At 31.9% G+C, this 13,566-nt stretch overlaps 2 protein-coding genes across 2 annotated transcripts in view; both read right to left on the bottom strand.

Annotated features, from left to right (window-relative positions):
• Positions 1–2,853: 2,853 nt before the first annotated feature.
• Positions 2,854–4,001, bottom strand: LOC143257675 (protein FAM200A-like). Its single transcript, XM_076516716.1, has 2 exons — positions 3,579–4,001; positions 2,854–2,919 (listed from the first exon to the last, which is right to left on the bottom strand). Exons 1-2 carry the CDS (start codon positions 3,999–4,001, stop codon positions 2,854–2,856), a joined length of 489 nt encoding a protein of 162 aa, XP_076372831.1.
• A 3,420-nt stretch (positions 4,002–7,421) lies between these two features.
• LOC143255675 (A-type potassium channel modulatory protein KCNIP2-like) overlaps positions 7,422–13,566 on the bottom strand; it is a 125,415-nt gene continuing 119,270 nt past the window's right edge. Inside the window, exon 6 of the mRNA XM_076511718.1 lies at positions 7,422–11,715. Within this exon, the coding sequence (XP_076367833.1) occupies positions 11,668–11,715 (48 nt within the window). The 3' untranslated portion in view covers positions 7,422–11,667. The remainder of the gene's footprint in view (positions 11,716–13,566) is intronic.

The following is a 13,566-nucleotide window of genomic DNA, read 5'->3' as shown; positions in this document are numbered from 1 at the left end:
CAGATGTAGAAACTATAAAAGTTATATTTCAAATGCAAATTTATTTTAACATTTTTGGGAGTTGGGTGTTATATTATTTACTGTAGGTAAGAGTCTATATTTTGCAATAGTTTTGTAATAATACAATTAAATCAGTATTCTGTGAATATTTTGGACCAAAAAGTAACTGCTATTTAATATACTAATGGAAGTTATGCGAGTATGTTAATCTTTTAGCTACATGGGAGAATTATATAATCATAAGTTGCCTCAATCTTTAAATAAATGGCAGTGTTTGAGCTAATCTTGAGAATTGATATTAAGAGGTAACTACCATGTTCACAAGTGGCCAGAAACAGTGAATGTGTGGTTGGATTTGGAATGTTCTTGGCTTCAGCAGTTGAATCAATCCTTACAATTGGTTCCTTGTTGTTTATTTACAAGTTTTATTCTGGAGAAAGAAAGTATTTACGGTGATGACTAAATGCTTATTACAGTTATTTACTTCCTGAAATGTTGCACCTATTGTCATTTATAAATCCAGTACAGTTATTTTTTGTTTTATTAAAGTATGATTTTGTCATACCAATAGTTCTTCTTTTATTGCTGTTAATATTGCCCTCTAGCAATGGTTGTAAAAATATTAAATGTTTGATGTATTTATAGTTCATTCAACTGTTTTTTGCAATTTAGTTTGAAAATATCATGCTTGTTATACATTTAAAAGGTGATGGGGCTTCACATATTGTCCTGTTGGTGAATGGCAGATCAGAATGTTCGAGATTTGTTCAATGATGGCACTGAACAGGTTTAGTTTGGGGTGCGTTATAAATAGTTGCGATAAATTTCGCTATTTGGTTGAAATATCTGTAGCATTGAGTGCTTCTTGATGGCTGACTGCCCCTTTCTCTGGTTACTAGTTCAAAATTGGTTAATTTTTAATCCTAGGCGTATGTTGTCTGCCCATTTAGCTGAATCCTGATCTATTTTTTAAAAAATTATGAGGTACAATTATGCATAGATGTAACTTTATTTAATAAACCTACACTCAAATTAAACATTGAAGTAATGGTACTTATTGTACAGAGTATGAACGAGTTGTTAGCATTCAGTGTACGACAGTTTCATGAGTTGAAATAAAGAAACTCGCAAAAATGAAGAATGAAACTTGAGTTAAAGAACACAAAAGGCTAAAAGATGTGTAAAGCAAAATTACTGCCATATAAAGTCGTGAAGGCAAACAACCGAATGTGCAAAAACATCTGAATTTGTGTTCACAGAGTGATAAGCACATGGTTTGAAATGGACTATACGTGCATATTTTAGATCTAAATAAGTCGAGAAATTGTATTTAATATAATCCTCATTTTTTTAGGAAATTATGTGTGTGGATTAAGTATTGTTTGTATTATAAATAAAAACTAAAGCTCAAATTGAAAGCACTTAAAACACCGACAATGATTCAAAAGTTTGCCAAGGTAACAAAAAACAGTTAAGGTGATTCTGAATTGAAAAGCCAATACAAAATTTGTACTGAGTTTGATCTCAAAGGCAAAAGTGATCATAACAATAAATCGTTTATTTTTATCATATTCTTTAATAATCAAGTAAGTTTTTTATATATATATATATATATATATACATACATACATACATATATCACGTAGTTCATTTCAGTAATTCTTTGAGTGAGATTGCTGTTAATAAAGTTTTTGTATGATAATGATTATTAAGTGTATTAGGAGTAAAATAATTGAGTTCAGTGTTTTAGTTATAATTAAATACGATATAATGGAAATTACCGAAACTTGGTGATATTTATAAAATGCTAATAGTTAGTTAGTTATCACCATTATATTCCATAAAGGAACATAGGGCCACAATCGCTTGCGGATTCTTCAACAGGTATTTAAGTGAGTAGGTTGTCAGCCCGCTGCACCGAGCCGTCCCTAATTTAGTAGTGTAAGACTAAAAGGAAGGCAGCTAGTCATCACCACCCACCGCCAACTCTTGGGCTGCTCTTGTACCAACGAATAGTGGGATTGACCGTCACATTATAACGCCCCCACGGCTGGGAGGGCGAGCATTTTTGGGCGACCCTCGGATTACGAGTCGCACGCCTTACGCGCTTTGCCATGCCAGGCCAAAATGCTGATAACAGCAACGGTTTTGAAATTCCAGATTATATGTTACTTAATAGCGATAGATTTAAAAAGAAGGGTGGAGTGGTTCGATGTATAAGAAATGAGACCGAATTAATAGGGATTACAATCAGAGACTTTAAAGGCAGAGAGTTTTAAATTGATAATTATTATAAGAAGTCTTCTGATATCGTTTACACATTGTATACTGAGATCAAGACTGTTTATGAGATAACGTGAGCTACGACACACAAGTAGTGAGAGATATATTTCCTGAAGACATTCAAGATAGTTTTCTATGTGAAATAATGAAACAAACTACCAGAAATGATGTCACTCTATATTTTTATTTACCATTAATAATGATATAGTTACAAGTGTTGAAGTAGAGGAACGTTTAGGGAAACAATAATCATTGCACAATTATGTTTGATGTTTCATATACGGTAAAATAAAATTAAAATTTAGTATATGTTTCTATAACGCCAATTTTAAGGCCAATATCATTTGTGAACTAGAATAAAGTTAAAAGGAGTTGTGAAACTTAGTTGGAAAATTTAAAATATAAATGCTTTTAATTCAAGACAAGCGTATTTTAAAATCGAAAAGGATAGCTGGAAAGATCAAATCTGATTGGCTCAGTATGTTATTCAGGAACACCGATGTCCAGCAGGATAAGGATTGTTAATCAATAGTAAAGTAAACAAACACGAGCGTAATTTTAAACATAAACTTATTTACTAAAAATATAGTTTTCTGTTACCACAATTTGGCAGACTCCTTGCAAGTTGTCTGGCTGCTGGGGTAAAAGCAAGAACAAAAGAATGGAAGCCAAAAGACTCAAAACTAACAGACCAAACTTTGGAAGTACTTAAACAAGAAGGAACAACGTCACGTACTCTTCGGGCATGTTCAAGTATACTTGACTTAATAGGGGATCTTAGATAGGCATGTTCTTTCCTCTTTATTTATTTTTTAGTGGATGCGATATTGGCTTGCTGACAGTGGAAACAAGTAAATTTATTTTCTATTTGAATACTTTAACGTAGGAATCCGATTTTTGAATCCGAAAGAAACATTGTGGCGACAATTACGTTTACATATAAGTATCAGTTGTATCTGTTCCTAAATATCCTGCTATCATCAGTTTGTAATAAATGGGTAGACAACTATATAATAAACAAAAATTAGTTAAATGCTTCTCTGCAGAGAGAGATTCAACGCATTTACTTTTTCAAATAGATCACACAGGTATGCTAATTTTGACAAAAAAATCAGCATCCAAGACTTTTTTAGTGCATTCGTGTTCTTCTTTTTGGAGATAATAGTATAGTTACTGTCGTAATTCGAACACACAGAGAAGTACATTTCCACGGGAGAGCCATCGCGAGCTACAGTAGTACAACAAAGGTGTGTGCTCAGACCCCATATCCCCACTCATCTTTTTAAAAACCTCACCTTCTGTGGCCTAATTTTTATCAAGTTCACCACTTTCAATACACTTTCCAGGATTAGGTTCAGTGAAGGACTCAGGTACTTTGACGCAAGGGCTTCCCTGTGGATTATGCAGTGGATCCACAGTGCTTCAAGAGCTTTGCTTCGTTTGAGTGCCTGCAATCCTCCATAACAGCCAGACATAGAGCTACCACCATTGATACAGACACCAAAGCACTTAGTCCAGTCTAAGTTGTTTTCACACATAAAAGTGTCAAGGATCAAAAGCAAGACTTGAGTCTTTGTATTTGCAGTGATACTTTTACAAATGAGAAGGTCTTTCGCAATTTTGTCATCATCCACAAACCGAATGTAGCAAATCAAATGAGCATCTTTGTTATTATCCGTCGCCTCATCTAGCTGTAACTCGAATTCCTTCTCTTTCATTTATTCGATTAGCTGATTGTTGAGGTCTTCGGCCATGTATTGGATTCTACGACTGATAGTATTGTTGGATAATGGCACCTTTGAAAGCAGTTTTCCCGCAGATTCACCAACCATAATGTTTACCATATTAACTGCAGCTGGTAAAATAAGTTCATCTGCGATGGTCTGAGGCTTTTTACACTTTGTGACTCTATATGCCACTTTGTAGGATGCTAGCAAATCATTACTTGGTATTGATACTTTTTTCAAAAATGCACCTTTTTGTTCTTTCAATTCTTTTCACTTTTTGGCAAAATAATCACGGTATTTACTAGCCATGCTAGAATGATTGGTCTCTAAGTGGCGCTTTAGTTTACTTGGAAGCATGCACTCTGGAGCCAAAACTTTTAGACACAATACACATTGCGGACACTTCATAATTGACATCTACCAAATTGAACCAAAATCTAGATGACTATCGACATATTTCCATAATTTCCTTTTCTTCACAATTGTGCCACTGGTCTGTGGTTCGCCATCCTTTTTTTCACTACCCCACTTCTTATTAATGTTCACAAATCTTTCCATTTTTATGCACAAGGACTAAAAATCAACAAAATAATTCACTAAACATCGCTAGACCTCGCAGATACTTGATTACAACATCCTTCAGTTATTTCGATTACTGACGGACTGGGAGAGTCGACAGGTATTTATATGGAAAAACTAAAAAACGAGAAAGTTTGAGAAGTTATTGGAGTAGTCAAATGTACAGGTAAAAAAAACAAAACATTGGCGAGCGTTATCAAAAGGAATGTAACGCGATTTAAGACAGATGTCGGTATCGCTGTGTTTCCCTCGAAAATTTGAAATATCCTTCGGCGCCCTGGGGCGCCAAGGCGCACAGTTTGAAAATCACTGACCTAGACGATGGAAAGGTCATGAATGTGTTGTGTTCAGATTTGTAAAAGGTTTTTGATTACATGCCACACAGTAAACTAAATAAAAACGTCATTTTGCTGGGGTTAGAAATAGACTAACTAATTGGAGTGTAGAATAGCTGGGTGAAAGGAAAAAAAGAGTTGTTATTAATGGAGTCTAGACAAAATGGGCTTTTGCAACTATTAGTGTGTCTCAAGAGCAAGTATTCATTTACAATAATGACATTGACAAGTACGTAATCAATATATTTACTAAGGACATTGAACACCTGGAAATTTCTAGATGTGTTGAGGATGTTATGATACTACAGAATGGCTTGAATCAACTTGTAAGTTGGATATATAGTTGGAAAATTACCTTTGATAATAGTAAATTCAACGTAATGGATTTGAGTTATAATAATTTAGATTACACGTATAATATACCTATGACATAGTGGTATATAAGTTGCTAGCAGTAAAGCTAATACAACCTTAGGACGAATATCTTAGACGTATTAATTAAGAATTAAAATCATTACTTAGTCAGACTACTGTGCACAGTTTCTGTGTCCTTACCTAAAAAAGAATATCGAATTATTAGAAAGGTCTCAGAGAAGGGTAATTAAGACGATACTGGTGATAAAGAAAATTATTATACGAAGATATGTTAAGAAGAGAGAATTGTTAAAGATTTTTGTTAATCACTAATGTTTACAGTTATTACTGTCACTGTTAATTAAATATCTATAGAAATGTTTAGTTTCGTTTAATTTGTGTAACTGTGTTTCTATATTTATTTAATTTTTAAGCCTCTATGGTTATTGACAAAATTACTTAAGTTTTTCCACGTAAACTTTAACTCACTCCAATAATATAAACAGACAGTTTTTAAAAAAAAGTTGTAAGATGGTCCTTGAAAATGGTGGATGTTAGATTTGACTAAATTAATTCAAAATCGGCATTTAAATGTAAGCAGCCATACAAGACAATAATCTAATTTTAGATTTGGGAAATTTCCTTATTTGTGCATGGCCAAGAGTGTTAAGGCGTGCGATTCATAATCTGAGGGTCGCAGGTTCGCATCCCCGTCGCGCCAAACCTGCTCGCCCTTTCAGATGTGAGGGCGTTATAATGTTACGGTCAAACCCACTATTCGTTGGTAAAAGAGTAGCCCAAGAGTTGGCGGTGGGTGGTGATGACTAGCTGCCTTTTCTCTAGTCTTACACTGCTAAATTAGGGACGGCTAGCACAGATAGCCCTCGAGGAGCTTTGAGCGAAATTAAAAAAACAAAACAAACAAACCTTATTTGTGGGTCGAAGGAGTTTTGAGGTTTTCATGACTGGAAAATTTAATGAGAAATTATAAACAGGCCTAATTGTTAGATACGGATTGTGCAATATGCTTAGTATAGTTGTTATTCATCATGAATTTTTATACATAATTTAACAGTATTTAATCATATATTTTTAATTAATCATCCACAATCTTTAATATAGATGTAATGTTCAGTTGTCAGCATAAATTTTGTTCAGTTTATAATTTAAGGTATGTTGCTAACAAATTGGCTTTATGGTATTAAATGTAACTAACTATTAAATATAATTAACTCTTATTGATTTTTTTGCTTAAAAGTCTTGTGTAAGTAAAATCTTGCTAGTTATACAATTGATTGAAAAATTTTTAAATCATCTGAACCATTGGAAAGCGTAATTCTAGAATAAATATTAAACATACAAATTAAGGTCAATTTATAAGCATTACCCAACACCTATACTTGTTTCTAATACGGCGAGGCAACGTATTTATAACTAATGAACTTTCGAAGCCAAAGCAATACCTTTCTCCTGGAGTGGTTTTTTTTTAATATCTTCTAGGTATATATGAATAGTTTTAACCGCTGTACATGTTATGTTTTTAATGTTTTTATTTTGGAATGATAAACCTTAGTTATTATTATTATTTAACTCAACTAGGGAGAAAAATGAATTACAATTTCCTACAAAACACTCTTGGAAACGTTTTCGCCAATATAAGGACAAAGCACAGAAGATATAAAATACTGATGAGAAGCCCATAGTGATATGTCTACAGAGTTATGCTGCGAGAAACTGTGGTGGTCAGGGCACAGATAAATCTCGAAACCAGTATGTGGTTTCTCAGTGGTTTCTGTGGATTCACATCATTAAAAACCGGGTTTCAATATTTAGGGTAGGTAAAGCAGAGATATCCCATCGCGTAATTTTGTGCTTAACAACAAGCAATCTAGTGTGCGTCAATTTAAAATATTAATAAAAACTTATTTCGATTATTAGGCATGATTATCCCAAACAAAAGTGTAACATAAATTATCACCAAAAATAAATATTAACTGTTAAATTATACTTAATATTTCTATTCGCTAAATATTATTTTCTAATATTACAATGCTTTAAACACTCTGGTTTACTTTTTCACAAAAATACCACTTTATTTCAACATTTTATTACAATACATAATTCGTTTACATATATTAATCATTACAAAATGGCCAATATCAGTTGTTTCACAAACAAAATGTATCACACAAAACACTTTTTATTCAATTAAAACTAGAAATACTAATTTTCATTTACCTTAATACACATTTTCATTCAACACATGTAGGTAATTTAGATTACCTTGGGTTTTATTGCTAAAATTATAACAGCCAGTTAATAAAGAAGAGAAAATTCTGTCTAAATAAATCACTTTGCTGAAAATTCTCACAGTTAAAAGTTTCTTAAAGAAGACAAAAACAGTTGACACAAATGAAATAACTAAACCTATTAATAAGTTCTAGTATTCTTTATTTAAATATTACTAAAAAAAAAAGTGGTAATGCAGTTCAGATGCAGTTACCTCGCGCTACATTATAATATTTCAAGATATTCCTAATGATTATAACAAAATAATACCTTTTCTCCTCTATCAACATTTCGAAGGATATGATATGTCATTGTCTAGCGGTTTTCCCAAATAAACGAACTTTAATTCACGTTTTAGAAAACAAGAGAAACGAATCGTGTTATTGTTAATATATAAACACTTTCTGTTTTTATACTCTTAAGATACAAACAAATGTGTAGTTTGACCAGAGACTGAATGAGGTCGAGTTAGGAGATGTATACGTCTATGCTATGTTTCAAGAACTCTAATTGCATGGTATGCTATAATTATTATAAAAGCGTAATACAAATATGGGCAAGAGAAATTTTTAAAAATGAAAAGTTAATAGAGATATTGTATAAAAATCAAGCCATCTTTTACAGTTACATGCAAATTCGCTGATAGGTTTACAGTATTAAGGTTTCATACAGTGCATTATTACGTTAAAGAAAACGTAGTTAGATTTTTCTAAAGTAACTTATAAAATGTCATTAGTTGTTCAAATATAAATACATTATGTAATTGAATGTCTGAGATATAAATATTTGTGCCTGAAGGAACGACTTTTTATCGCTTAACTGCTCTTAGATAATAAGATATAATTTTTTAGTAAGAACTAAAAAACATGTAATTTAATATGGACCTCGGTTCGAATTATCAATAGCCTGTATTATACAAAGGAGCTTATTTTAAAATGCCTGGATAATTATAACTGATAACCCAAACATCTAGAAAATCGCATATTAACTTCAAAACTTTATGGATAACATATACGAAAGCTGAAAACGTTTTGTAGAAGAGTTGGCATATCATTCATACTTTGCAACTTTTAATGGCCTGAAATACAATATTCTAACATCAATGTTCTTACCACCAGATAGCACATGAGCAGCCGATACATTAAAAAAAAAAGATATCTATATTAAACTCCACTGACAATATAAAACATTTAAACTGCAAACAAGCCAAGAATATATATATTTATATATACAGACACACATTTATTTATACTGGGAAACACTTATGAAAATGGAATATATTTTTTGTTTCTTTAGAAAATAAATAGCAACGTATATCTACTTTCAAAATATTATATAAGCATTTCATAAACACACTGCAATACCAAAATATACAACTCAGACAATTGATAAAAATGTATAGTATTTAAAACTATTTTAAGCTCAATATTATAGATTAGAGAACTTTTTTTAATGAAGGTCGGATTAAACACTGTAGCTTTCAAGAGGTAGAAAATTTGATTTGGATACTAAACGTAATATACACCCAACAGTTGATTTGCAATCAGTGCTTGCATGCAAAATAAATTTTAATTAATTATGAAATGGTATACTTACCAGGTTTTATTTAGATCTATTTGAAGTAGTTATTTCTATGTTTCTATTACAAGAGGAAAATAATAAAGATTGTGGATCTCAATCTTTTCCCCCTTTTACTCATGTGCGCATTTATAGGCTGAACGTTAGTAGTGCGCGGCTGTTACGCCATGTTCACTATTTATAACAATTTGTAAAAGAAATAGTAGTAACTAATTATAACAGATTGTAAGAAAAGCAATAACAAAGTAATGTTAAATTTGTAGTTCACAAAGCGACATGTACTGCCATTACTTTTATAACAATAAAGAGAACATTTTAAAATGTACATAAAACAGAAAAAAACGTTAACAATGATAGTCATAATAAACCGAACGTTTAATTGATATTATAATGCCTTCAAATTATGTAAACTTTTAAAATAAAATTTTAAAACAATTTTGTTTGACAAAAATTAGTTTAATTGTGCAGCTTAAAATTTCTTTCTTTATTTATTTCAAATTTTAGCAGGTTCGAGTAAGACCAAAACATTCTAATTATTTTTCGTAGGAAATAATACAATAACGTTGTTCCTTAAGACATTACATACTATACAACAAACTTTGCTGAAAGAAAAGAACTCACGAAAAGTCTGTCTACGGCTACTCTGATTTTGAGCACCCTCAATTATTAATTGCTGTCTCTGTTAGTGTCACAAAAGTCAGTAACAGGTTCCGTGATTGTGCCACTCTTAACTGAATAAAACGCACCTGTAATCGACAACTAATATCATCGAAATTTCTCATCAAGTTGATACAAAGCAGCTACAAACGTGGAAATCCTAACCAAACAAATTGATTTTGTTCACTGTGAGGAGTGTATATAAGGAAAAACGACAACATGATTATGGTTTAGTTTCGATTTTAATGAATGACAAGCAAGAATACGAATGCAGTATTTCAGGTAATAGGTTTACTTGTTATTACGATAGAAGAATTTGCCGAAGTTTTACACCAATTAAAATATATTGATATTGAAAGAATACTTCTGTTTTTTGTGTTTTAACTTTGTTGTTACACATGCGATAAATGTTCACAATCTCTTTAACGACAAAAAATAAATTCTTTAAAAAATGAAGATTATAACATATAATGATAGAGTGATTAAATAAAAAAATATAGAACAATGTAAAGTAAAACATTTTAAACATTATTTTATTTTTATTTTTGGAAGAAAACTTTGACAAAAATATTTCTTCTATTATGCAGTATCTCACACAAATCAATAAAGTTCATAAATGTAATTAGGTCAAATCGGATATTTGTATTCCTGGGAACATATTATTGTACTGAGCGATCGACTTCTTTAAGTGTGCTTACAATATATTTAACCATGAAGTTTTCTTTAAAAAGAGTAAAAAAATGATAACTTTATTTTTTCTGATATGTAATTTAAACTTTTATGGGCGTTTCCATAATGTTTCTAGTGCATAAAATTTTCGAGAATTGAATTAAAGTTTTTTTAAAATATTTCATAGATCTTTGGTATGTAAGAAGTATTATCCATGGACTGTATGCCATCTTTAATTTTCTACACGTTAATAAATGATTTCTTTGTAACTTTAATCCCAGAATCATCTATGTGAAGTAATAAACATCTGCAAGCCACGTTCTGTACTTTCTCTTGGAACAATTTACTCGAAACTGGTTTATATAAAGTAGTAACAACTGCATCTCATATTTTTCTTCTCTACTTCTTGGATCTTTCATCAGCTATTTCTTGGTGTTTTCTTTAATCCTAGGAACGTTTATAATTCATCTTTTCTATTTCATAGCTCTTGTTTTTTCCTTAACCCTACGAAGATCTTTGTGAAGTTCATGCACGAATGGACTGTAACTCTTCTTTAAGCTTTAAGTAGCGCTGGGCTGAATAAACGTATCTTATATTTTATAATTTCTAATTTCTGGTTCTTTAATGCTAGGTAGATTCACGTGAAGTAGATTGTATCTCATTTTATTTACTTTCAGGTTATTTCGTCAGGTATACTGAGAGGGTACTGAAGATAAAATTTTCTCTATTTGACTGTTCTTTCAGCTCAAATTGTTCTAAGAGAGTATATATATATATATTATTCACTGTGTAGTACTATTTTCTTATACTATCTGAGATATTTTCCACATGCTTCATCCTGGACAGACTGAGTGAAGTAGTTGTTCTTTCAGTCACTTTCGATAAATACGACCATCTTTTGTTAAAGGATGGGGTTCAACAAACTTTATTAAAGCTTTGATGAAAACAACGGCAACAATAAATCAAGACATATTCAATGTCATGACGTCATTCACGGATGTACAAATATGGCTGGACTGGAACACTCGCACGACATTGTTACAACAAAATTTTTAATAAAGCTGCTTTTACTATTACCCACACTTATGTTTTAATATCGCTCATGCAATGAAGAGACACAACAGTAGTGTACAACAACGTCACTTTATGACGATACAACGATTGACACGCCCAAATAAATATTTTATAGCTTCAGTTTACAACACCGTGTCAAAAAGAGACAAAGATTTGGAGATCGTTTCGTCCTAGACAAGAAAAATACACAAATGAAGAAATTTTGAAATGAAAACAACTAACAATAAATAAAACAAATGAATATTAGCATGGTTTTTTACGAACATGTAACATGTGAGTATTCCATTAAATAGTACATAACACTATGCAACACAAATTTTGTTCCTGGGTAGTATGTGTTATTTATTAATTGCTTATGTTGTAAAAGTATATAAAATGGCCATTATTCCCTTCAAACTTTGCTCTTGTGACCTGGATAGTGAAATTTAGAAATTAACCTATTTTCTATGTAAAAAACGGGCAAATTTGCACATTTTCATTTACATAAGGTCTGAATAAAACAACATATGAATCAAGATTTACATGTATTTATACTAAAGTGATACCAAAATGAGCAAAAATGTTTAGAAGTGAATAGTTTTTCGAGATTTGCGACTGTAATGTAAATCACTTTCACGTATCAGCCCTCAAATATAGTCTCCCACCATGTTTTTGTTATACGCTCCCAGGTTACAAAAGCAAAGTTTGAAGAGAAAAATAGGCCTTTTCCATTTACTTTAGGCATAAGCAATTGGGAAATAACACTTTCTGCCCAGGAACAAGAAAAAGTAAAGATGTACAGAATATATATATATATATATACACACACTTCTACTCTTCATAATGATTCTGTGATTAAATTATTTATTTTATTTTAAACATTTTAACAAATAATCTAAAGAATTGTAAAATCGTTTGAAACATAGAAGGCTATTCTACTTTTTAAAAAATAACTACTTGCACGTGCAAATACAGCGAGTGTCGCCACATATATAAGCCCTAGTGCAGCGAGCGACTTATTTAGAACAGGTATATTGATCAACGACAAATTTCCAACCATTTCACAGCGTAATGCTGTTCAGCCAGTCGATGAGAATTATACCAAGAATATTAAACGGTTTAAGTTCAAGGGGAAAGAGCACGGAAAAGGGTACTTTTAGAATTCTTAATAGCAATCACATTGTGTACACTCACACAGAATAGTTTAGGACACCAATGGACCCTGAAACTAGATCTTAAGCCCATGTGGACCATTCTTAAAGTGAAGGTCATGGTTACGAAACAGGATCTTTCGATAAAAAAAAATATAGCGAATATGAGCTTCTCTCCCGGTATCAATAGAAAAATATGATAAATAAGCATTGAATCTGACAAAGGTTTAGAAGCCAAATGTTCATCAACTTTCATAAACAGCTGGAAATTAATGGTTGTTTACATGAGAAAGATGGCCGAAAAAACTTGAGTCACAGTGATTCCATTCGATCACAACCTATCAAGTCTCCCAGTGCAACCACGATGGAATGTTGTGCCTTGTTGGGATATGCGGTCTAAGACTGATATCCACGCCCAAAGAACACTTTGCTATGACACATATTGCTGTGTTGGGCAATAGTACATAATACGATAGAGAAAATAGTTGTAAAGGCATCACTGGACTTGGAATATCGTTTTTACAAAACTCGATTAACTGTCATTACACTGATTTTAATCAAGAATTTTATAACGTATTTTATAGTATTAAATATATCACTATATATAGATATATGTTTGTTTGTTTTTGAATTTCGTACAAAGCTATACGAGGGCTGTCTGCGCTAGCCGTCCCTAATTTAGCAGTGTAAGACTAGAGGGAAGGCAGCTAGTCATCACCACACACCGCCAACCCTTGGGCTACTCTTTTACGAACGAATAGTGGGATTGACCGTCACGTTATAACGCCCCCACGGCTGAAAGGGCGAACACGTTTGGTGTGATATATATATATATAATTTAATTTAAATACTGTTATGACCACAGAAGAACACTGACAAAGAGCTCCGAAA

The sequence above is a fragment of the Tachypleus tridentatus genome, chromosome 7 (assembly GCF_004210375.1).
Source record: "Tachypleus tridentatus isolate NWPU-2018 chromosome 7, ASM421037v1, whole genome shotgun sequence".
NCBI classification, from domain to species: Eukaryota; Metazoa; Arthropoda; class Merostomata; order Xiphosura; family Limulidae; genus Tachypleus; species Tachypleus tridentatus.
Note: the sequence above shows the minus strand (reverse complement) of the source record. Positions and strands in the feature narration are given on the sequence as shown.

Excerpts from the sequence above, each read along its gene's own strand:
- LOC143257675 (XM_076516716.1), bottom strand. The coding sequence starts at position 4,001 with ATGAAAGAGAAGGAATTCGAGTTACAGCTAGATGAGGCGACGGATAAT. Across the intron at positions 2,920-3,578 it reads TAAAAATTAGGCCACAGAAG|CAGCCAGACAACTTGCAAGG; the intron begins GTGAGGTTTTTA and ends CTTTTACCCCAG.